Below are 26,241 nucleotides of genomic sequence, written 5' to 3'. Positions count from 1 at the left end.
GTTAACCATATTTTCTTGCGGTGCAGAATCCCAGTATCATCAAGAAATGCACCCATTTCAAGATATAACCCATTCAAGCAATTTTTTCAATCCACAGAAGTATAGAGCTAGTCTCTCCTCCTTCTTTCCCTCTCTCTCCCTCCCTAGACCTTACCTTGACCCACAAATCCTTCCTGCCTCTTTATTTTCTTCCTCTAGAAGTACTTTACAGACAATCAACATTTCTGCTCAGTTTCATCTTTTTTATCAACAGACTTCACCAACCTGCAACCACGAAGAGGTTTTCGGGCAAGACAGTTTCAATCAAAACTACTTGCAAGATTCATGTCTTGAATCCCCTGTATGTATCAGTATAATTTTTAACCTCCAACTCTGTACTAGAGCTGTTTTAACCACATCGACTTTTTTGCTGTACAGAGTGGAGCTGAGTGGTGGGGCTAAGTTCCCTTCTGGGTTTTGTCCCATTACTTCAGAGTCATTTCCAGTCTCACGGCAACTGTCTCGCTGGTCACTTTTTGAAATCACCTCCAGAGCTCAGCACACTGGGCTGCATCTGGAGATATTAAAACAGTTTTTATTACTGTTTCAAACCTCTTGTTCAGGTAATCCCACAGTAAGACGTGTTCAAATGAACATGACACCAGATCATGTAATTGCACCCCCTTTCATGAGACAAATCTCACTGTATGTTAGCTACTTAGAAGCTAAATATGTAATCAAGGTAGCTGTATAGGCTCCTCTTTCTATAGTAAATGGAGGAAGAAGGTTATTTGCAAGTTACTTTTCCCACCTAAAGACAAATTCTGCCTTTCTAAAGCAGAATTACGCTCTCGCTCCTGACTGCAGTTGCAACAGAGGTGACTAATACGTATCACACATACACGTTTTCGGCAGCTGATACAAGAGAAAATGAATGTCACCCCTCATAATGCCCACTGCCGTCCTGATCTCCAGCCACATGGTTTTGTGTGTTCAGTATGACACAAATCTAAGAATGATCTTTCGCTATATGCTCATTCAAGGAGTTAAATCCCAGCTCCACCGTAACTCACTGCACTGCAGGAACAACCAAACATCACCCTTCATCTATCAAAAGACTCACAGAGCCCAGAGAAAAAAGCACTGTCACAGGCTGCCTTCTGCAACACTCCACAATATGAAAAGAGAAGGGAAACACTCACTGGGTAAACTGCTGAACAAACACACTGTGCTAGTTATGCTACATACAGAGGAGATAGTGGAGACATGAGATAGATAGATAAATAGATATACAGGTATTTGTATATATGACATCTACTGCGTTAGGGATAAGATATCTTGGCCAATCTATATCCAAACCAGATCACATCAATAAAAAACAGGCTAACCCATGACTGATAAACATATTTAATATCTGGAACTCAAGTATGTAAATCAAATACAGAATTCTAAAGCTTTCCTAATATTTAAAGTTACTTACCTTTCATCTATAACCCCTGTCATTGTTCACATAAGAAAGCAGAGCTTATGAGTAACCAATACAGGAAGGAACTTGGAAGCTTTATTTGCAGCTCTTGAGTTCATACCAAATAATTTATTTAACCCAGTTATCAGGTTGTCTGTAGCACAGGACAAAACACCTGAATCTCTGAGTATCAGAGGTGCACGTTAAGTGTTGAACACTACTAGAGGTATTTCTATAGTGGAATATGCTATGTTCACACAAGCCAGGAGATAATACACACGCAGTCCTGGACCAAGCATGGTGAAAGCCACTCATGGCCATTCCCTGGGCACCTCATACAAGCCATTCACAGCCATACAATCAACCAGACTCTCATGCCTGACCCACCTCTAGTATCTCATCAGCAAGCATTAAGGAGTTTAAGTGTCCCTTTGGATTCTCCTTTGCAAATGAAGTAAAATGAAAACTATTAAAGCCCGTAGAAAGCCAAAGGCTAGGGCTTTCTGTTTGCCTTGACCAAAAAGAAAAATTACTAGATTAATTTTCTCCATACTCGTGCTTGAGCACAGATGCCAGAAATCTCTATTTCCCCATAGCAAGACTTCTTTTCATGTTTTTTAATTTATTTACAAACCAAATATTCTTCAAGCGGGTATGTTTTACAGGATCCTCAAGAGTATCACGAATGACAAACCAAAGGGCCAGAACTCCTTAAGTGATTATATAATCTGAGAGTTGCAAACCACTGGGATTTTACTGTATAACCCTGATGAGGATAAAAAGGAGCCCTGCATTATTAATGCTAGCTCTGTTTTCCTTTTTCTTTTTTTTTTAAAACTCAAGCAAAGGCACTTACTCTGAAAGCTGTTCACTGAGAAGATGTTGGGATGATAGAATCCAGCCTTGCAAATACATTTGTAGGCTCCGAGCACAAATCCAAGGCCTTTAATTGGCATGCACTGTGAGGAAGGAAAAAAAGGAAAGTTATGCAGATGATCATACAATGATATACTCAGATGCACATTCAAGCATAAAAACATTACAAGACACTCTGAGCAAACTTCTAAGAATAAACCAGTACCCATTCCAGTCTGGCAGTATTTTCTCAGCAGCCTTCCCCATTGCCACCTATCAGTCCAGTTTTACTTCATGTTGGAAAGAGCAAAGACTGTAATCAACCCTGTCCCATGGATGAATCAAATCCATGTGCCAAATGTGGCTCTTGTTTTTTGGCTCTACATGAGGGAGAACGTGGCTACCTGCAGCCCAGCCACCAACCTTCTGCAGACAGCACGTGGTGGTGCTGGTGGTCCCGCCGCACTGGTAACCCTACCCGAGTGGAGCCTGACCTGATGAAAACAAAGCCCACAAGCCATTACAGAAAATGGCTGCTGACCAAAATCCGACTTAGGGGAACGAGAGCACACCTACACCAAACGGGAGCCCCATTCTTTGAAGCTCTCTTGTTCCTTTTCAAGGAAGCAATACTGGAAACAAGTTTTGTTTTAACTCTCGCTCAATTTTAACATCCGGAGAACCACAGCAAATTTGTTAGTGACAGAACATCTACTGTCAAACCATTTCTGCACCACAAACAGACTCTGCCTTGTACAGTGGGAAGCAACGGTTTGGCAAGATACGGCTAGAAACACCAGCAAAACGACTTTCTTCCAGTATGGTTTATTTTCCTTTCTCAGATGAGGTTGGCTGTGCAAGATGCCTTTCCTGTCAGTATAGGTGTACTTACACCAACACGCCTCTGTGAATGGGAACTAGACGCTGGTAGTTCCTCAGTGAGCAATTGAATTAGCTGATTTAACTGAGGAACCCTCTGTCCTCTCACATCCTTACGCATCACTTGTTTGTGATTTACTGTGACTTCAGAACATGTTTCAGTCTCTAACTTCCTGCCTCTGTGAGGAAGACGCAGAGGACAGCGTTTAGTGAAAAGTTTTCAGTATCAAAAATCAAATGCAAACCAAGAGAGGACAGTCTGCACTGACACTTCAGAAAAACTAATTTTTTTTAATCTCAAATTTCAGCTTTGTGCCATAATTCTGCCTGACATTGGAAAAGTCACTTTACTTTTCTTTGCCTCAGTTCCCCAGATGGCATAGTCTTTTCTCACACTCTTTGCCACTTCGGTGTCCGTGCATGCAGTGCAGGCCTGTGGGTGCTACTGGAAAGCAACCAGCATGCAAGAACACTGAAAACATATTCAGCCTTTGTAGAAACGTGAAAGCAAGAGAGAAGGGAAAGAGAAAGCACAAATCATTTCTCTTCACACTTCATCTTCACCCTACAGAAATGTGACTGTTGACAAGGTGAAGGATGGGAGAAATCGAAGTGGGATGAGTGTGAGTGCAAGTCCAATGACGGCAAAACCCCTTCAACCAAGCACAAAAAACCCAGTTAAAGTAGTAAAAAGAATTTTTGAGGGGAAAATCCTGCCCTGCCCTTTTGGCTTCTTAGGGAAGAAGAGGAAGGTACACACTGCTAAGTAAGGGGAAGTTACACACTGCTACAGGGATCGCATTTTGTTTTTGAAGACAAGAAAGGAAAGAAGCATCTTCTACTGAATTCTGCAAACACCACAGCACCCCTAGTATCATATCTGTTCCATTCCCACTGAACTTCTTCATATAAAATGTGTCACAGGCTTCCGAATCTGTTCAGCATTGAAATAAATGTTTTACTGATGATCCTTTCACAGGCATCCAATATTCACACCAAATAAAGGTCTGGAACTATTATTGTCGTTGATTGGTCTGGAACTTGAAAATGAACATAATATTTTGAACATGTCTCTCTTTCCTTGGTCTAGGATATTATCCTTGTTTCCAGTCTTTGGCAGCTGTACTGTACACGTCAAATTCTTTTTCTTGTAGTCCACATAATCCCATGGTAAAGTGTAATTGGGATCAGAACATCAGGCAGCTGAAAGGAGGGATGAGGAAAAGGAGAAAAAGCAAGCCTGGATCCCTCTAGATGCAGTTTCAAACTCTGAAATTCCACTGTGCTCAAATATGCATGGAAACAGAATTACAGTCTGACTTTTTTTTTTAATCGTGGCAACTAAGCAGGGAAGAACACTACACATCATGTGCCTAAAAAGTGGGGAAAATACTTTTACTGGAAAAAAAAGTATGCCAAACATCATCTACCTTTCTCCTCTCTTTAGAAATTATTTAACAGCTAATATTATATTAACACATGGTTGCAAATATTATGGTGGTAAAGGTAATAAATAAACCCGTTTGCTTGTGTAGAGAAGAAGTTTAGCTAAATCCAGATTTGCTTAATTAGATACAGAGACTTTTCCTGGGCGGTTCTGGTTGCCTTCACAAAATACACAGCAGGCACAGGCAAGAACCTTTTCTCCTTGCCCTCGCAAGTAGCAGCCTGGTTCCTGCAGCCCCAATGCCAGACCCAGAGCTTGAGCCCTACAAAGCTGTACTAGCTCAAAGACAGCAGCCCACGGATCGGTCGTGGGCTGCAGAGCACCAGGAGCACAGAGACTTGGCAGCCCACAACAGACTGTGTAGACGCAGCCAGTAAAATATTAATCTGATGCTAAGTTACTTAAGATTTGATCCATATAGAACTTAGCAGCCAAAAAAAGCAGATGTGTGAAAAACATTCGCCTCCACATAAGCAAAAAAAAGGATAAAACTGACCTGGTTTCAGATTTCATTATAAATGTGAAAGCAAAGTGCTGGGAATAAAACCCACCATACTCCTCAGTAGTTTTTCTCCTTCGTCAGTGATCACCAACTTTTAAAAAAATATGCTTTACTTAATTTCCAAGAGCAGCTACTTTTGGTGAGACCAAAAGCTCCATTTGGGCTTCTATCACATCTCTTCTGTGCCCAGCAGCCAGTGTCAAGTAAAAGATGTGGGCTCATTCCAGTTCCCAGTGTTGCAGTATTTGGAGCAACACAGAATGGTGGATGTAGTGGCAGATGTAGTTTTTGTGTATTTTATTAAGGCCTTTGATACTGTCCCTCCAGGCAAGTTTTCCACCTCTGAGATGAGTGGCTACATGGCATGCTGGGTGAAGAACTGGCTGAGCAGCAGGGCTTCCAAGGTTGTAGTGAATAGGGCTGCATCCGTCTGTTGACCAGTCACCACTGATTTAGGCCTCAATTCTAAGGCCAGTTCTGTTCAACATGTGATTCAAGAATCTGGATGCAGGAGTTGAATGCATGGTTGGTTAGTAAGTGTGCTGATGATCATAAACCGGTGTTGTTGCCTTGCCAAGGGATCTGGATAGATTGAAGCGCTGTGCAATCACCAGTGACATGGAACTGAACAAGACCAAAGGCCAGTTTCTGCACCTGGGAAGGAGTGATGCTGGGTACAAGTCTCAATGCGGAGAGGAGTGGATGGACAGCAGCCCTGCAGGAAGGGGCCTGGGGGTGCTGGTTGACATGAAGTGCAACAGGAGTCAGTAGTATGGCTGGGAAGGTGAAGTGAAGAGGCAGGTGCTGATCTCTTCTCCCAGGGACCCAGTGCCTGGGCACAGGGGAATGGCTCCAAGCTGCAACCATCACAGCAGGTTCAGACGTGACATAAGTAAACACTTACTTACCAAGGGGGTAGGCCAAAGCCTGGAACAGGCTTCGTAGAGGGGGTGCTCAATGCCCCACCCCTGTCAGTGTTGAAGAGGCATCTGCACAATGCCCTTACCTCCATGCTTTAACATTGGTCAGCCCTGGAATTCAGGCAGTTGGACTAGATGGGTGCTGTAGGTCCCTTTACAGCCGAACTTTTAAATAGCTTTAAAGAACACAAAGACAATTTCATTTCTTTTCTTTTCTCTTCTTTTCTCTTTTCTATTCCATTCACTTCCATTCACTTCCATTTCATTCACTTCCATTCCACCCTACCATCTTTTCTATTCCCTGTGCTCACTAGAAATCCAGTAAGAATGATTTGCCTGAAATATCAAGAGTTAGTCATTTCCCAAAAAGCTTTTAAGAACACAAAGACAATTGTGCCTCTTTAATTTAATTTTATTTTTTCTTAATTTTACTGTGCCTTTTGCAATGCCATTTGCTTTGCCTCGTTTCTTGCCTTGCCTCTTACTTTGCTTTTTGCCTTGGTTTATCCTTTTTAGCCTTTTGCCCTTGCCTTGTATGTTACCTTTTTTTCCTGTCTTTTCCCTTGTTTTTTTGCCTTTTCCCCTGCCTCTTGCCTTTTGCTCTGTCTCTTGCCTCTTGTATTTCACCTTAAATTCACCTCGCCTCTTTTATTTCACCTTGTATCTTGCCTTTCACCTTAGATTTTGCTTTGCCTCTTGCCCTTTTTCTTTCTTTATGCAGTGATGTTTTGCTTTTGCCTTTGACAAACTTTTTGCCTTTTGCTGTACTTTTTCCTTTTGCATTTTGCCTTTCCTATTGCTTCTGCCTTGCTTCCTTCCTTTTGGACTTGTCTTTGCCTCTGCCTTGCTTCTGAGCATCTCACCTTTTGCCAATCCACATGCTTTTTGTCTTTTTTCTTGCATTTTGCTTCTTTCCTTGCCTGTCTTCTTGCTTTTTAACATGCCTCTTGCCTTCTGCCCTTTATGCTGTAACCTTTTGCCTTGCCTTTTGCATTCTGCCCTTTTTCTTGCTACTGTCTTGCTTCCATTAGGCCTGGCCTTGGTTCTTGGCATCTCACTATTTCTTCTTTTCTTTTGCAGTGACTTTTGTAACTTTCCTTTTGTCTTTTGCCTTTCTTCTTGACTTTTGCAGTGCCTTAGGACTCTTTCTTTTTGCCTTGCCTTCTGCATTTTGTCACTTCCTTTCTTTTCTTTCTTGCATTTTCCTTCTTGCATTGCCTTTTGCTTTGTGCCTTTCTTCCTTCCTTTTGGCCTTGCCTTTTCTTTCCCTTGCTTTTTCATTTTTGTCTTGCTTTTTTGTCTCTTCCATTTTGCCTTGCCTCTTATCTTTTGCCCATTCTTTCGCTTTTTTCCTTTTGCTGTGCCTTTGTCCTTTCCTTTTGCCTTACATTTTGCCTTCTGCCTCTTTCCTTGCTTCTGGTCTTGGGCCTCTTGTCTCTTGTTTTCTTGCTTTGAGTTTTGCCTTGCTTATTTCCTTTTGCCATGCAGTTTGCCTTTTCTATTTGCCTCTTGCTTTATCTTATTCCTCTTGACATGCTTTTTGCCTTTTGTTGTGTCTTTTGACCATTGCTGTAATTTCCCTTTTTACTTGCCTTCTACTTTTTGCCTTTTTCCTTTGGGTTTTTGCCTTTTTCCTTTTGGTTTTTGCCTTTTGGGTTTTTATCTGCCTTTTGCATTTTGTCTTGCCCTTTACCTTTCCTTTTTTATCTTGCCTTGCTTTTCACCTCTTCTATTGCCTCTTGGCCCTTTTGCTATGCCTCTTGCCTTTTGACTTGACTCTAGCCCTTTGATTTTTCTCGCACATTTTCCCCTTTTCTGTTGCCTCTTGGCTATTGCCTTTTGCCTTTCACCTTTTGCCTCTTGCTTTGCCACTTTGCTTTTTCTTACTTGTCCTTGCTTTGATTTCTTTTTTGCACCTTGCTGTTGATGGTGTTCCATTTCTTTTCATTGTTTTTCATAGTTATTTTTCTTTTAGGGTATTTCATATTCTGTTTTGTTAACCTATGTTACCTCAACCTTATGCTACTTAAATCTTTTACATTTCTTTTCTATGCTCTGCTTTGACCTTCTTGCCTTTCTTTGCCTGTTGTGCTTTTTCTTTTTTAAATTCTATCTTAAGCTTTTATGCTTGGTTTAGTTATCTATTGTCACGCAATACCATGTTATGATGTTATTTTGTCTTATGTTAAATTACATTATTTTATGGGGGTTTTATTATTTTGTGACACTTTATGCTAAACGTCCCTGCCAGTCTGGCAAAGGAAAGCCACAGAGCCATGGAAATGAGCGGCAGGCATACAGGCCATGCAGCTCTTGCCTTTGAAAACTGAAACCTGGGCTGCTCAGGCAAGCTGCAGGAAAACTGCTCTTGTGCCTGCCCTGTGCGTCTAATGGTGCAGCGAGCCAGAATCCCTTCTAAGCATGGGCTGTTTTCCCAAGCAAGAACCCCTGGAAAAATGGAGCCCTCAAGGGGCTGTGCTCAGTGCTACAGAGGAAAAGACAGCCCCAGAGGCCTTCCTTGGGACTCATCCTGGGAGTCTTGAAAGCTTCCTCCGATGCATGTAGGGCATGAGGGCCATGTTTGTGGAGCATGAGCAGCAGGCCGCAGGCCAGAACGGCCCAGAGGAGCACTGGCAAGAGGCTGTGCTCAGTGCTGCAGAGATAGGCAAAAAAACCCCAGGGACACAACTTCTAGCCCACCATGGGGGAATAAAAGCCTTCCTCCCCCCAGCTGCAGGGCACAAGAGGCCATCTTCATGGTACATGAGCAGCAGGCAGTAACTGAGCTCAAATGGGCGGAGAAGCCCTGACAAGGGGTCCTGCTCAGTGCTGCAGAGGAAGGCAGAAACCCCCCGGAGGACCAGTGCCAATTTGCCTCTGGGGAAAATTCCTTCCTGACCCCAGTGGCACTGGCGATCAGCTATTCCCTGAGCATGTAAGCAAGACCAGCCCACTCCTCCCACAGGCTGGTCACACCTCCCAGGAGATGCCCTAGCCCTACTGCTCCAAAGTTCTTGGACCCCTTACAACATCTCTACATCACTTTGCTTACGGCTGCTGCCCCTGGCTCTGCAGGGGATGAGGATGGCAGACTCTGCAGTGATCCTCTAGAATGAATCCCCTTGCTCAGGCCATATACTTCCGGCTGGAAAGGATTTCCATAACTTAGATGATCTTTAAAGGTGGCCCAGCCGTGAGCTGGCCTTACAGCAAAAAACCTCCAGCAGCCTTGTCCTGCATTCAGATGGTCCCTCTCCCTCAGTCCCCTTCAAGGAATTTCACAATTCCTCTAGGAGCTCCTCTAGCATGTCTTCCAGCTGTCCCCTGGGACAGCTCTGACAGAGGGACTGGCAGGACACTCCCTTTTATACTGCCCTGGGGCACTGTGACTCCTGCGTTGCTGGGTGAGGGCACTCTAACATGGGGCTGACAGGCTCCCCCATGCACACCCAGGCCCACTGCAGCCCTGCCCAGAGGGCTTTTAAGAAAAAGGCAGGCTTTCAGTCCCAAGGGCTTCAACCCACATGGGCTTTGTAAGCTTAAACCTAGGTTTTGTGCTACACTTGGAATCAAACTGGGAGCCTGTGCTCTCTCTGTGACCTCGCTTCCTTCTGTGCACAGGGCCCAACATGGCAAATGCACGCAGGGCTGGCACATACCCCAGTGGGGTAGCCAAAGCCTGGAACAGGCTTCCGAGAGGGGTGCTCGACGCCCCACCCCTGTCAGTGTTGAAGAGGCATTTGCACAATGCCCTTATCTCCATGCTTTGATCAGCCCTGGTGGTCAGGCAGTTGGACTAGATGGGTGTTGTAGGTCCCTTCCAGCTGAACTCTTCTCTCCTCTCCTCTTCCTTACCCTACCCTACTCTACCATATCCTACCCATTCTATGTGCTCACTGGAAGTCGAATAACGAGACCATTATTTGCCTGAAATACCAGGGCTTTTTCACTTCCAAAAAGAACCCTCTCAAGAACACAAATCACAATTGTGCTTATGTTATTTATTTTGGTTTGGGTTGGTTTATTTTATTTCAGTGTATTTTATTACAAAGTTATGTTGTGCTACACTTTGCTAAATTCTGTAATGTAATGGTATAGTATTTTTTATACTATATGTTATGTCACAGTCTTTGTTAGGTGATGCCTGGTTATGATACATTACGTGATGCTATGTTCTTTTTGCTTTGGTTTTTTTGCTATTTGTTACATTACGTTTAGTTGGGTTTTTTTCCTCAAATCTCTTCATTAGTTTCTCTTTGCTTACTACTGCTTTGCTCTACCTTCTATCACTTCTTTTTCTTGTTCGTGTTTTCATTTTATTGTACATTCTATTAAGTTTTTATAATTGGGCTTTTTTATGCAGTGCAATGCTACGTTATCCTATGCTATGCTATGTTATTTTATGTAAATCCGTTTATTCTCTACACTTCTCTGTTCCTTTATGGTTTATTCTGTTCTTTTCATTGATTTTCCTTTCTTGTGCCTTGCTTTCCAGTGCTTCCCGGTGCTTTCTATGATGACCGTGCAGCAGGCACGGCTGCTGCCATCCCTGACATGTCCTCCGCCACTTTGGCTCCCACAGACAAACCCAGTGCTTATACTCTTGCTCACAGGTTGTTGCAGGAACTAATTTTGTTTTCTGGAGACCACCCCTATTATCTGTTCCACCCCTGCATCAGAGCCAACGTCCTTGAAGCCATGCAGCGAACTGGACAAGGTGCTGTGTCTGGCTGGCAAAAACCTGCCCAATAGCAGAGGGATGATATTACACATCTGCAGCCTGGAAGGAAACCAAAGTGTAACCAGACTATTGGTTGGTACAAATGGTCTAAGCAGACTGCCATGGAAATAAGACAGGCTTTAGGATCAAAGGAGTGGATGTTTCACAGATGCGGTGGAAAGGTGGGTCATTTTCAGACCTAGAACACTATCCATGCACAAATCACAGCCAGGCAAAAGATACTCTTCCAGGTTGTGAAAATAGCCAATTGCTGCTATTGCCATCATAGTCCCTCTCCCACTGAAACTCAGCTGTGCTCCTCCTCTGTTAAACGTGCCCCGTTGGTCACATTTGTGCAAGATACAAACCGTACTTCAGCCATGGGGTAAAACTTGGGACTTCACGATTTTGACCTTTCTGAGAGCTATCTCAGCCACTCATCAGCTGTTGTCTTGCACATGGAGAAGCCAAGGGCAGCTTACAACTGCTTCCCACATCCCGATCCCTCACAGAAGGATGAAAGCGCAATAATTACAGCAGTTTTCAGAGGACGGGTAGCTTGGACTCTCAAAGCTTCTCAGGAATGACAACGTTTAAGACCAATTTTTCATTACTGCTGAAAATACCTGTGCAGGTATTAAAAAAAATTATAAAAATCTTCATATAGCAGGCTGGAGTTGTCATTGGTAACATGAATATCACTTAAGCACACATCAAATTTCACTTCTGATTAACATGCTAAACAACAAAATTACAATTCCTCCTCTCCTAGAAACCTGAGCAGCAATTACAGGGGAACCTGTTAACAGACACCAAAGGGACTGATAATTCTATAGCCATTAAATAATGCACCGTGATTAATTTGAAGGCGCTTTCCCAGGACCAGACCTCTTTGGCTTTGAGGATAAATTAATCCATTTTTTACTATTAGCACAGATTAAACTCTATTTAGAGCACAGTCTAATTCACTTCCTACATTCTCACCTACATTAGAGAGAATTCTCATACTGAATCTCTACACCTAGGTGTATCCTATCACTAGGATAACTTTACTTTCTACATGGGCAATACTGGAAATGACAAACATTATCTGCAGAAGACGTCCCACAAGCTGTCAAGGAATATGCCAAAATACACAGAGGTCCTTTACCTCTGGACACCAGGTTATGCCAACTACTTCTGCATTCATCTATGACTTGGCAGTGAGCGCTGCAAAAGCCTGCCTGGAAGATGGGTCACACAGTAAGTCGGGGATTAAGAAAGTTTGCCAAAAACTGCAAGAATGTGAGGCATTTCCAAAAATATTTGATGGGTGGGAAAGCTGGATCTACTCCTCATCCCCATGAATGGTACAGTTCTGAGTAGTGGAGCACTCATTCTCACCTATTCATGTTTCCCTGAATTATTAGCAAACAAGCGGAATTTTGCAATGTTTAAAAAATGTAAAAACCCCTCAGTTTTGTGTCACTTACTGATGTGGGGTTTTTTAACCCAATTGCCACAGTTGGCCAACCTCTCCCAAAAAATGCTGGTATATGCACTGTGATAATACAAATTATTACTTCCATTCTGAAACCCATTTTGCAGGTTTATAAACTTTATTTTAAAATATTTCTCTGTAATACTATGAACAGCCATTCACATTTTCTTCCAAAGGCCAATAGAAATACTGCAGTAGCCAGCCCAAGCCAGTAATTCATCAAGACAACTGTGGAGTTTAAGCAAAGAAAACTCATTCAGAATAGGGAGGAGTAACAGAGGGTGGACAGGAATTGCACAGCACGTGTCACAGAAGGGCTTGGCTGCATGTCTTGTAGACTGCAAGAGCCTGACTGTTAGGGAACCATCAGCATGGATAGCCTGCTGGCCTCACTATCTGGAAAGGGAAGAATTTCCTCCAGTTCCTCCAAAAGCTCACAAATCGCTGCTATAATCAGTGGGTAATTCAGATAAATAATTCAAAGAGGGGAATAAAGTGGCGGAAAACAGAGCACAATATTTTCATAAGTTAACATGGACAACATTGTTGAACCAACATTTTCTAGCCAGCAGCTGTACCTGTCATTCCTATTGCATTTCCCAACAGCCATTAATGTCATTACTTCTTGACTCTCAAACATTACTTTTGGGCTGATTCCAGACAGCAGCAAGATGTGCAATCACAGTGGAAAAGGTGTGTAAGAGTTTGTAGCTATTTTCCCAACCCACGGTAACTTTTTGGACCTACTGGCTGCAGACAGTGCAGTAGGAGTGAGAAACTTGCTAAGTTCCCACAAGCTTCATGAAAATTGCATCCTAGCAGAGAAAAGATACCTTATCAGTGTCCCTGTTGAGGGAGGGACTACATCATGAGAACATACCTTTTATTAGACAAAGGAGAATGCCCTTTGGAATGCCACAGTCACAAGGAAAGCTTTAGCTGGCACTGATGCCTTCTTAGACATCAGCTAACACCATAAGAAAATGCATTAGGAAACCAGACTGCACTAATCTGATGTTCCTGTTCCTTGGCATTCAGTCCATCTTTAGGACAAGTTGGCCCATTTTTCCAGAGGTTTACACTACACAGAACTGCCAGAAGTCTTGAGTTGAGTCCAACTACGTGAAGTTGGATAAATAATGTTCCTAGATGATACAACATCATTTCTTACTGAAAATCTACTTGAGTATTATTCCTCCCTTTTATACTAGTGCAACATTAGACAATGACTGAAGGAAAACACCCACCTCACTGGTATTTGAATGAAGGCACAGCATCTTTTATCACAAAACAGAGTCTGACAGGGTCAATTAAGTAAGTCTGTCTGTTTTTTTGGTGGTCATTGGTAAACCAAAACTCAGGTTCTGTCCATCAGCAGCATACATTTTTAAAAGTGTATTTCTTTCATTCAAGAAGACACTTGAGTCCTGCAGCAGAGTGGCTGCTCTGTCCACAACTTCAGCAATATCCTTTTATTTATTTTGCTTTAGTCTGGATTGTAGCCTCTGCAGTTTGACAATGTGTCAACTCATCAGAAAAATTAATCTTGCTTAAAAGAAGTATCAGAATTTGAGCTTTTCTACTTGTTAAACCTATCTCCATGCTCCAGCCACTGGTCTCCCATCCTCAGAGTTGGGATGTCCCTCAGAACTGAACTTCAGAGCACACTTTCTAGGTTTAATCAACAATCTGAGCTCTGTTAAATTGCAGGTTCTTCTTGATCGCTTTCAATCTTATCCCACTTCTTTCACAAGTTAATCTATCAAAGGAAACAATGATTTTGCAACAAAACCATCATTCCTCCTCCTGCCCAAGAACACTGCAGACTATGGTCTGTCTGACTGCTGTTGAAGCACCATCACAGCTGTCATATCACAGTCAGAAGCAGCACCATACTACTGTGTCAGAAAAAGTTCCTCACAAGCTTCCATCACTTGACAACACCAGCTTCACACTGATCTTCATAGTGTGGAGCTGCACAGTTCACTCATTACAAGGCAAAAATTCCATGGAGGTGCTGCCTGTACCACCAGCACCATGAAAATGCAGCACCCACTGCTTGCCAGCAATTTGCTAACCCATTGAGCCTCTCCTTCAACACTAGGCAAGCACAAGGGCTTTTAAAAACACATTTGGGCAGGACATACTACCTTTGGGTAAAAAATCAGAAACAAGAGGTTATAACTGAACCAAACATGAAACAGCAATATACTTAATGAATTACCTGTTTAGTTGCTTACTGCTTCTCATTCAGGACACCAAAGAGAGATCTGCCATGAGACTAGACCATGGAATCCTGTTTTTTGCTCCAAACACTTGCTTTCTTCTTCTAACCCCTATCAGCTTTGAGAAAAAAATAAGTAGCAGCTGTCCTATAGGTAAGCCCTCTCTTCTAGGTCTAAGGCTATTCAGAGGGCTGGTGATCCAGATCCCTGTATGAAGCCACCACTTTCTAGACAGACACCTTGAAAAGCTTTCCTCTCTTCTCCTGCTTCCCTTATCTCAAATCTAGATTGTTACTTTTTATCCAAAGCCACTGTACCCTTGATGATTCAGATCTCATTCCTCCATTGCTTTCTGGAGCTGGAGGGTTTGGCCAGGAGTAAATTCCTTGGAAGGCTCTCTCTAAATGATCACTTTGATATTTAATGATGCTTCTCTCTAGCCATCATTATTTCTCCCTCAGGTTCACACTTAATCCAACAAGACTATTCCTATGCCCCTGTGATTAAAAGTCACTTTTCCCTGTTCTGATCAGCTGCCATTTCCTGCCCAAGCCAAACTCTTCCTTTCTACAAGTTATAGCCAGCCAACCCATTATAATGATGTTCTCTGACGCTCACGGTGCAACACCAGCTTTGATACAGACCTACAAGAAGCATTCTTATTTTGACAGACTGAGAACAAACTGCTGTCTCTAGACATGTATATGAAAGCAAATACTCCCCTGTCCTGTCTCCAATAGGGAGCCCCTGTGTTAAGGAGACCTCTTGTATCCACTTAAAGTTTAAGTGGGTGTCAGCTGGAGGACATCACCCATAGCTTAAAGGGTCCCAGAGCCCCACTGGAACTGTGTCAGTGTTATACCAGGGACCTCCACGGAGCAGCCCAGTCTCAGAAGTGTGCCAAGGTGGCTTAAAATCTTGATAGCAGCCCTCCTCCACTGTGAGAGCTCCAAGCAGGACAGCTTTCTTCTTGCACAAATTGAAGTACAACAAATCTTTTCCAGAAAAGTATTACCACATTTAATTAAGCCTCCAAGATTCATAGAGACACACACACACACCCCAAAATAAAGGTTAAAGTTCAAATCCAAGTAGGAAGGAGGAAATACACTTTCAGTTTTAATCTGTTCAGTACTCTGCTTTCCTTTGGTTCAGCAATGCATTGCATTTGAGCCAAGGTCCCAAAACAGCAGATGGCTTAACCAAACCTAAAATGAGTTCCCTGCTAACCCCAATGGCAGATGGCAACACCACAGAGATACAAGATTAAGTTGTTCCAGCTTGCAGCAGGATGCCAAAGCAAAGCATCAAATAATCCCTGGAACCAAAAAATCCTTAATTTTGGATTCTTTCTCCTGGCAGGGTCACTACTGGTAACACTCTTTGAAAAGCATGCAACTGTGAATTTGGAAGCTAATTTCATAGGGAACATTAAGAAGGTCAGAAAATTCAGTTAATCTACACTGTAATTATTCTTTCCTCAAGTACTTGCAAATATACAATGGCAGAAGGGCAACACTAAAAGGTGGGAATCAAAACAGACTTCAGGCTATCATTCAGCTACCTATCACCCACCAATTCTAATGAATGAATGTGCATGAAAACAGGGATTAATGAGTAATAAGTAACATGGTATGTCCACTGGAGATAAAGCAAGCTGGAGTTCTCTATTATTCAGCAGCTGCTAGGAGCTGGTTCACAAAGGATGATGTACTGGATCTTTTTTGGCATTGTTAAAAAGGAAATTGTTTTCTATTATTAATTACAGAAGTACCTCTTGTTCTCAGAGCGCTCAGAAATGGTGAAACAGCATCTGGTAGCAGTGTACATTGTAGAGACACAAACCTCAGCAGACAATAAGATGCCTGGAAGAGTTCGCCTCAGACTCAACAAAATGTCAAGTTTACTTTCAATCTGACAGAGCAAACCCATTTTATTGGAAGCCACTACAGAAATAGCACCAAAGACCTGCCAGCCTTAATGTGACACGTGCATGCACACACAAAAGCCCACCCTCACTCCACACCTCACTTTGAAGTCACTTGAAGAGGTTGCAGTGCAGTTACCACTTCTACCGAGTGGCAAAACCCCTGAGACCAGTGAAGCTGAAGCCCCGAGAAATGAACACAGAACCAGATCCTGTCACACGTGCATAGATTTTAGTTGGTAACATGTAGATACTATAAAGGTGATAACGGAAAAAGAGACAACTTTCAACTTAGGAGGGAAATTGGTTAGTAACTTCATTAACAGGCTGTTAATGGCATCGGATTTTGCTGCATATTTATATATAAATAATGCTCACCTGTCTTCCTGGGTTAACAACTCCTTAAGAATGACAAGGGTTGTGAAATTAATTTGCTGTTATATTTTGTGTTACTGCTCTCCCATCTGTCTTTTCTACTCATATTCTGCTGCAACATGTCATCAAGGACGTGAGACTTGTGGCCCACCTCCCCTGAAGGTCTCCGACCTCACCCCCAGGAACAACACAGACTCTCCATTCACAGAATCACAAGGTTGGAAAAGACCTTTGAAGATCATCAAGTCCAACCATTCCCATCCTATGCTAAATCATATCCCTAAGTACCTCATCAACCCTTTTTTTAAACGCATCCAGGGAAGGTGACTCAACCACATCCCTGGGCAGCCTGTTCCAGGCCCTGACAACACTTTCAGTATTTTTTTTTTTTTTCTTTCTAATATCCAATCTAAACCTGCCCTGGCACAGCTTCATGCCATTTCCCCTTTTCCTATCTCCTGTCACTTGGCTGAAGAGACCATCACCCACCGCTCTACAACCTCCCTTCAGGTAGTTGTAGGTAGTGATAAGGTCCCCCCTCAACCTCCTCTTCTCCAACCTGAACATCCCCAGCTCCCTCAGCCATTCCTCATAGGACTTGCCCTCCAGCCCCTTCACCAGCCTGGTTGTCCTTCTCTGCACTTGCTCGAGGACCTCAATGTCCTTCTTGTGGTGAGGAGCCCAGAACTGAACACAGTACTCAAGGTGTGGCCTCACCAATGCCGAGTACAGGGGCACAATCACTTCCCTAGACCTACTGGCCACACTGCTTTTGATACAAGCCAGGACGCCATTGGCCTTCTTGGCCACCTGGGCACACTGCTGGCTCATATTCAGCCTGCAGTCAACCAACACTCCCAGGCCCTTCTCTGCCTGACAGCTCTCCAGCCAGTCTCCCCCAAGCCTGTAGCGCTGCATGGGGTTGTTATGTCCCATTTGCAGCACTCTGCACTTGGCATTGTTAAACTTCATCCCATTGGTCTCAGCCCATCAATCCAGTCTGTTCAGATCCCTCATTCACCTCACTCCAACACTCTCATTCCCAACGTTTATGAAGCAAGAGGTAAATCCATACACCAGTCTATTCAGTAATTGGAAAAGCCTTTGCAGTTCATATACATCGACCAGTACTTTTCCAAATCTTCTAAAAGCAGAAATGGGACACAGATTGTGTCTTCCATGTTTCTATTCTGAGACTTCTAAAATACTACCTCAACAAAACCACAAAACCACTCCTGAAGGTAAATTGAATTCACCTGTTCCTGTATGGTACATGAATTACAAACCAGTCACATTTCTGTTAAGTTTTCTTGAGTCTGAGGCAAACTCTCCCAAGTGCTGTCATTGCTTCATATTTTCCAGGAAGTTTCTGGATTCTATATCCAAAAGTTGTAATACTATAATAGCATGAATGCAATCCTAGAATATGATAACTATATCAAGAAGTTTTTTATACAGTTATATTATAGCACTGCATTCACTGCATTATAGAATTATAAAGCCACGTGAACCAACCACAGCAGCAGTTTACGGTGAAATCCTACTCCCACTCACATCAACTCAGCTGCAGAGAATGCAATGAAAAGTTTAAAACCCAGAAATAATATTATGAAAACTCCAAGAAGTCAGAAACAGCAAAGCACCTCTATTAGTAGCATGAGAGCCTTGCCAACCTGAAGAGCCTGTGTGCTTTCAAATAACATTTGAAATGCTCAGAAGTTGACAAGCATCTGCATGGTCACTCCAGGACAAATGCTGTATCAGACTATCAAGGTGACTTACCTACTAACAGCCCAATGCTTACCTACCTCTCCCTAGGAAGGTATTACCTTTACTTATCTACTGGCTTCGCTTCTTCTTGTCTCGCAAACGGTGTATCTTGTTTTTCTTATCTATGGACTCCTCGGGAGGGTTGGGGCGGGTTCTTTTTTTTTATCCTGTTTGCAAATCCTCAAAGGATCTCAAGATTAGGCATTTCCTATAGCTTTCTACCATGAGAAGTGTGTTGGTGAACTAGTATAAATACTAGGATATTTACTCAGTATCATATCCATAAAGAAACAGGGGAAGTAAGAAAAACAGAAAAAAAGGAATCATCCTTGCTCTAAAAAAGCACTAACTTGCTCACTATAATATAAATACTATTAAAGTATTCCCGTGACATAGAGATTGTTACCTGACAAGCTAAATTGCACTTAGATTTTGCTATGGTTTTTTGCCATTTGAGACTGGTGTGCTGCTTATAATTACCTTGACCTGTAAAAAAACCCTGTTAATATTGGCAGTGATGCTGGTGCTGGCAGAGCAAGTCATAGACACTGAAGTTAATTATATTCAAACAAAAGTAAATTTGGGAAACGTATTTGGATGCACTCAGCAGTTGGCTACCTTTCAAATTACAATCTACTGTAACCACAGAACTTCATTTCCCCAATGAACGTTCACAGGCTTCTGTGCAACAATTAGCAGCTTTGGGAAGGAACAGGCTCCCTGCGTAGGGACCAAACATGAAGAAGTGAGCAGGCAATTAAACACCTCCATCCCACCACCCGCAGCCAGGTGAGTGCCGGTGCTGTCACACATGAAGGAGGGAAGGATGGGCATTTATACACTGTGCCCATCATGTTTTTTCTCATTACAGTTTCCACAGCTACAAGACAGATGATTTAACACAGACACTACCTTCAGTGCCACTCTTTAGCACCTTACAGAATTTCACCCAGGTTCTCACAGAAACTGTTAGTATCCTGAAATCTGTCTCCCTCCCTCGAGATGCATTACAGGCTCCTCGGCCACATCTCATAATTAACTCCTATTATATGAGTCTGAAATAAATACAGGAGAGTGAGAAAAAAAGAGAGAGATCTCATTTAGCACTGATCTCTTTGCAATAAAAATAATTACCACCGTAAATTTAGAATAGACATTTAAAAAAAATAAATCAATACCAATCATACAAAGTTAATATAAAAGAATACATAACTCACACCAAAGAAACCTGCATGTAAACCCACACTGAAAGTAACAGAAATGAAGACCAGCGTGGATATTTAAGATCACTGTCAGTTAGCTGTAGCTAAAGCAACAATGTGGCTCTGTTTGAACTACAAGGAATCTGATATACTTTACAGAAGTTGTCAGATCCATTCATGACATTAATAATAACAAATGCATCGTTTACAACATTTCATTTTGATTTTAATAACTGCAGTGTACTACAACAGTCACTTTGCAACATCTGTCCTCACTGAATCACATCTTGGTGTATACAGTCTATATATTTTTCATTTAATACCCCTAGGTTACAAATCAGCAAATTTCACAACTGGTGTTGTCACCGGTAACTGCTGACTTGCTGAGTCAGTACCCTCATGGATTACATCTTCTACCCAAGTCAGAATTTGGATGACAGGATGGTTTAGCGGTAAGAAATGTTTAACTGCAAGAGTGTAACAGAACATCAACCAGAATCCCAACAAAATGTAGATATAACTTAATATAAACATGTAATCAGAGGTGAAGAAGATCGGAACAAGTCCACAGCTAGAAGGCTGCCTGCTGGAGGTGTAGACTGGGGCTGTAGCCCAGCCATGTTCTGGGGAGGTCTCCTTGCCTTTCTACACCACGCTGAAGAGACCTGATACATGCCCTCAACAAAATCACATCAGTTGAACTAGCGTTTTTATGAAAACCTTTTTGCTTCAGAAAATTGTAGCTGAGCTCCTCTTATTTTGGTTTCTCTCATATGAAAATAAACAATACAGAGGAAGGAGGGAAAATTTAGTCTATCTTATTATCCAAAGCACCCCAGTCCAGAACATTCCTCCCTCATATTCCTTCCACAACCTTGTAATCTTTAAATCTTCCAGACAAAACCATTTATTCTCACAGACAACTCCACTGCTGAACCTCAAACTACAGCTGAGAAAACACATTTGAAACGCAAACCAGTTTTTAGTAGCATAATGTCAAAAGCAGCTGAAAATACACAGCGGTTCATCAAAAAGGACAATTCTTCAGGAAATGATTAGTGGTTATTTTCAGAATCACAATAACATGCTCTGAGTTGCACAGAACAAAAGATGTATATAGTCTCTGTTGCATGAAGTTCATTGTAACAGACACTTGAAAGAAAAAATTAGAAGGATCCAATTCTGTTCTCATTTGCCTTTATTTTAAATAAAACAAAATTCAGTGCTTCCAATCACCTCACTGAAATTACTGGCTAATGATGCTAGAATCAAATGCACTTTGCTTCATTCTGCTTTTATACTTTAATTTATACTCGATTCCTTTAATATAAATTGATTTGTTGAGACTAGTAACAAGTTATAAAACCTAAAGAACTGAAACCACTGTAGGCTCAAGTGCTACCTGTGATGCTGGCTTCCAGCAGATTCCAGAAGGACCAGAAGGTAGGGCCGCCAGTTAGCACATAGCACTCATTTAGCCACATGATTTCCCTTGTCCTTATCAAACTGAACCCTCAGTAAGTTTGCAGATTACATCAAGTTGGGCACTGGTGTTGATCTGCATGATGGTAGGAAGGCTCTACAGGTCAATCTGGACAGGTTGGATCAATGGGCTGAGGCCAAGGGTATGAGTTTCAACAAAGCTCAGTGCTGGCTTGCACTTTGGCCACAACAACCCCAGGGCAACACCACAGGCTTGGGGAAGAGTGGCTGGAAAGAGGAAAAGAACCTGAGGGGACTGGTTAACAGCTGGCTGAATATGAGTCAGCAGTGTGTCCAGATGGCCAGGAAGACCAAGAGCATCCTGGCCTGTACCAGAACCAGTGTGGCCAACAGCACTGGGGAAGTGATTGTCCCCCTGTACTGGGCACTGTGAGGCTGCACCTTGAGCAGTGCGTTCAGTTTTGAGCCCCTAAACACAAGACACTGAGGTGCTGGAGTGCTGTGTGTGAGGGCAGCAAAGCTGGTGAAGGGTCTGCAGCAGAACTCCTATGAGGAGTGGCTGAGGCAACTAGGGTTTTTAGCCTGGAGAAAAGGATGCTGAGGGGAGACCTTCTTGCTCTCTACACCTATGTGAAAGGAGGTTGTAGCCAGGGAGGTGTCAGTCTCCCAAGTAACAAATGACAGTACAAGAGGAAATGGCCTCTAATTTTGCCAAGGGAGGTTTAGATTGGGTATTAGGAAAAAATTCTTCACCCAAAGGGTGTCAAGTACTGAAACAGGCTGCCCAGGGAAGTGGTTGAATCACCGTCCCTGGAGGTATTGAAAAGACATGCAGATGTGGTATTCAGGCTTAGCAGGGGACTTGAAAGTGCTATGTTAACAGTTGGACTTAATGATCTTCAAGGTCTTTTCCAGCCAAAACAATTCTATTAATCCATTCTATTCTATATTCCATCTTTATCAGTGGATACCTTCTTAAAACCTTTTAATCCTCAAATCCTGTTTTTCAATACACATTTTCAGCAAGCTCCTCTCCTTGATGTAAAGTGTAGAGCAAATTTGGCTTTAGATGCCAACCAATTGCAAAGTTTTACCACTAGAACAGCTGGATTTCAGTGTCAGAAAAAAATGTCTGAGCTATTCTTGAAGACAATAAAGTGGACTGTGTGATCTTTCAGGGAGAAAGAGAAGTACGTTTATATGGCTGTTGAGTTATTTTTGCTTAACACCCTACTCACCACAATCAATGCCAGAATGATTATGGACACAGCCTGAACTTCACTGGTAGGATCAAGGCGCTTTCCAAGGAAACCAGTGATACTTTGGAACACCTATTTGTAGCAACACTTGAGATTACAGAAAAAGATGGCTCTAGAACATAACACTGTCCCATGGGCTAATTGATTCACGATAACCAAAATAGCTATAAGGTTGCAAAAAGCCCGTCACAAGGAAGGATTTCCACTGGCAGAGCTTCTGACCGCCCAAGACATCTTTTCACTTTCAGGAAATTAGCCAATTTTTATGCAGCAGTAACCCACAGCTGAGCTGTGAGAATTTCACTGTTTCATTAATCACCCAGATCTCCCTACAGAGCATCCTCTCCCTTTATCATGTAAACCCACCATAGCTTTCCTGTCAAAACTTACTTACTTGCAAACTGCCTGCTGGATGGGAAAGGCACAGATTGGGTTTGTCCTTTCCCGGCTCCTGCCTGCAGCCCCGTTTGCTTCCTTTGGAGGTTCCTCTACCTGCACAGCCTGAAAAGGTGCCAGTTGAAACTCTCTCTTCTCTGCTCTAATTCACATTTTCTTTTTTTTTTTTTTTTGTCTAAGACACCCTTAATTTATAGAAAAACTGCAGGCAAGTTATTTAGTGTCTTTAGGCCATCGTTGTGGCATTCACATTCATCACACACATCTCCTTCACTGAATGTGTCAGCAGCTCCTTAGAAATGAAGATCGTTAGAATATTACTCCTATTAAGGTTTCAATCAGGATGTTTATTACAAAATTCCATCCTTTAAAATTACATTGCAGAATTCTATTCAACTTACTGTCCAAAGAAATTACTTCTTTTGAAGAGGGAAGAGGCACTCCTCACTTGAAGACACTAAATTCAGGTATATTTTCTCCTCATTTGTTCTCAGAGAAGTAGGCATCATAGCTTAATTCTTTTCATGGGAGATCCTGTCATCTTCTCTACACTAGTTTGCTTACTCTGAAACAGCACCTCACATCTTCGCAGTAGCTTTGCTGGAGTAAGAAACCAGCAAAATGAGCAAGACAATGAAAATCTAGCCCTAAAATAAGGTGCATTACAAAGCTGTTATCCCGTTATCTGTGAAGATGTCAAGCACTCCTCAGCTTTTGGAAGAATCACTTATACAAATATTTAAGCCCTCAAAGCCAACACATTTACCAATCATTTAGACATAATCATCTTGTCACTTACATACAGCTCAACAAACATGTCATTGGGGAAACCCTACAGTGTAATTAACATTGGGTTGAATGACAACTGAGGAAAAACACTGTACGCTTTTTCATTCAAACCTGAGAGGCAATATCTAGTATGTCAACACTCTCTTCACCAGGAAAATTGATTTTCACCATTATTATTCTTAATTGTACACATGTAGCTTTCCATTTCATTTCATTGAGGATTTCAATAATGGCTTGGCTTATGGTTTTCTGCTTAGCAGTGCAGCCCAAACTTTTATTCCGAGGAATACGAGAGATCAAGCGACATCACCTGATGGCACAGTTCAGACATCCAATGGTTGGACAGGAACAAAAGAGAAAAGCTTACTATAATTTTTAGGAACCTTCAACTTTGTAGGTAAAACTCTAAAAAGAAAAAGCGTCAGATCCACCCAACAATCATCATGTTTTCCTAAATATACAGTATATAGGAAAGAGACTGGACTTCAGAATTCCAGTCTTCTGAAGGAGCTGTGGCCTCAAAAGGTCTTATGTGGCTGTCAGTGGTGTAAAATTTCATAGAGCAAAACAACTTGCAGTCATGTTTACCTACATTATATTTTCTCTACGGTGACTGCAGAGATGTAAGCAGAGCTATCTCTTGGTGTATCACTTTAAAATACACACACCAAGGTTCTTGTGGCAACACAACAGCCCAAAGCTCCAAGATGCAGCAAGGCCTCACCAGCACATCTGAATTCTGCATAAAGTGCTATTAGTGTCCAATTAAATATTAATTGCAAGAATGTAGTTGTACAGCATTTAACTGGGGAAAGGCCATTAGCGAATTGCAATTTTTCTGCCAAAAAATACCTAGCACAGCACAATGTTGCTTTCTGCCCTATTTAATATGGATCACAAGGAGGTAGTAAGTGGCCTGAAGGCATCAGTCCCACCGAGTGGCAAAGGCTGTGGTCCACAGTCTTCCCCAGACATAATTCCAGCTAAAAAGCATGCCTGGGAGGTACCAGTACTTTTTAACATGAGCGAGAGGAAAATGTTCTGTTTCAAAGAGAAGCCAAGCCTGTATGCACAGAGCCATGGCTCCTCCCTACCTCCTCCTCCACTGTTCCTCCTCTCCTGCCCAATGGAGCCATGCAGGGGTCCCCAATAACTGCACATGGAGCATGGCCATCCTTCTCTAAGTGGGAAAGACCATCTCCAGCTATCCACGCATGTTTTTTGCTGCTTAACCAGCAGATCCAATCGAGGACCCTTCCCACACCCCTTGCCTTGCCCTATCCAGGGGAAGTGCACCAGCTCTGCCAGCCACTACAGAGCTGTGACATTGCTTTTTTCCCAAATAAACTTAACATCATATGACAGATGTACCACAAAGACTTGAATTCCACCAGCTGAGGAGAGCAGATACAGTGCCTCTGTTGAAAGACTGGGTTTGCTCCTATTTGCTGACTTTCGGCAGAGCTACAGGCAGGGCTGAACAAATACTTTTCAACTATTACTTACAAAACAAAAATTGTTTCGGTTAAAACATTTAAACTACTCCAGTGAAAATACTGGTGAGGAGAGGGAGAGCTTAAATTCTGTATGAATAAAACATGGGTTCAATAATAGTTCTGCTGATGGGCACTGAAAACCAGGAGCACCTACACTTCCTCTGGTGCAGTAGGCACCACAGGTCTAGGCCTTCCCTTGTGTTGAAGGACCAAAACTTGCATCTCACATCCCCAGAGACTGCTCTAGCTCTCAAAATTGTTCTGGGAGCGGTTTCACTCAGGCAAAGCCAGAGCAATGCAAGATACTGATCTCTGGGCATTTTAGGTCAAGTCTCTGAATGTGCCTTAGCAAAAGCACCCTTTAGCTCCTGGGCTCCTGATGCCATTCACACCTATTTGGTGCTTCCATGCCTCATGGCAGCACTTTAAGAGATTAAGTGACACTAGTGGGATGGAGTCAAAATGTAAAATTTACTCCCCATTTCCTCACACCAAAACACCCCCTTTTTCACTTGTTTTTCCCCACAGTGTCTCCTGTTGAAGGTGCCCTCTAGGTTTTCACGTGTTTCACTATAATTTTATAGCACTCAGGAGAGCACGGGATGTCAGAGACACGCTATCCTTGCCCAAGGAACTCACTGCCCAGAAAAGCAGGCAAGGGAACACAGGTCAGTGTCACAGTTACTGAGCTGGGGAGAATGTTCTTCCTGGGCTTTTCCAGGTAGTGCTGGCTCCTCTCCTGCCTGCCCTCCACAGGCCTCGCCTTTCAGGAGGCATCTCTGCAGCCCTCAGCTGCACCTCCAGGAACTGCTCTGCTGTTCTTTTTTTTCCATACACTTTTTAAAAATTTCTTTTGCTGCTTCTTGGTTTTCTCTCCTTCTCCATTCCTTTGTTAACTCAGTTTGATATGACTAAAATCAAACTTACTATCACTTCTGATGTGAACACATTGATCCCTGTAACCCAGGACACGCAAAATGCTTAGGGATGAAGAGGTCATCCCTTAGATCCCTTAGATCTGAAAGAACAGTTAGAGTTAACTGTTCTTTCAGAGAAACCTATAATGATCAGAAAGGGACATGAACTCAAAAGCACCTTTAGGTTGGCTGGAG

At 42.6% G+C, this 26,241-nt stretch overlaps 1 protein-coding gene across 1 annotated transcript in view; it reads right to left on the bottom strand.

Moving 5' to 3' along the window:
• The window catches only part of GPR158 (G protein-coupled receptor 158), a gene marked incomplete at both ends in the record, with an annotated part of 204,233 nt that overhangs the window by 111,871 nt on the left and 66,121 nt on the right, over positions 1 to 26,241 (bottom strand). The window contains one exon of the mRNA XM_084280298.1: positions 2,301 to 2,403. Coding sequence (XP_084136424.1) covers positions 2,301 to 2,403 — 103 coding nt within the window. The remainder of the gene's footprint in view (positions 1 to 2,300; positions 2,404 to 26,241) is intronic.

Source organism: Gallinula chloropus (assembly GCF_964237585.1).
Source record: "Gallinula chloropus genome assembly, chromosome: 2".
Lineage (NCBI taxonomy): Eukaryota > Metazoa > Chordata > Aves > Gruiformes > Rallidae > Gallinula > Gallinula chloropus.
This window is presented reverse-complemented; position numbering and strand designations above follow the sequence as displayed.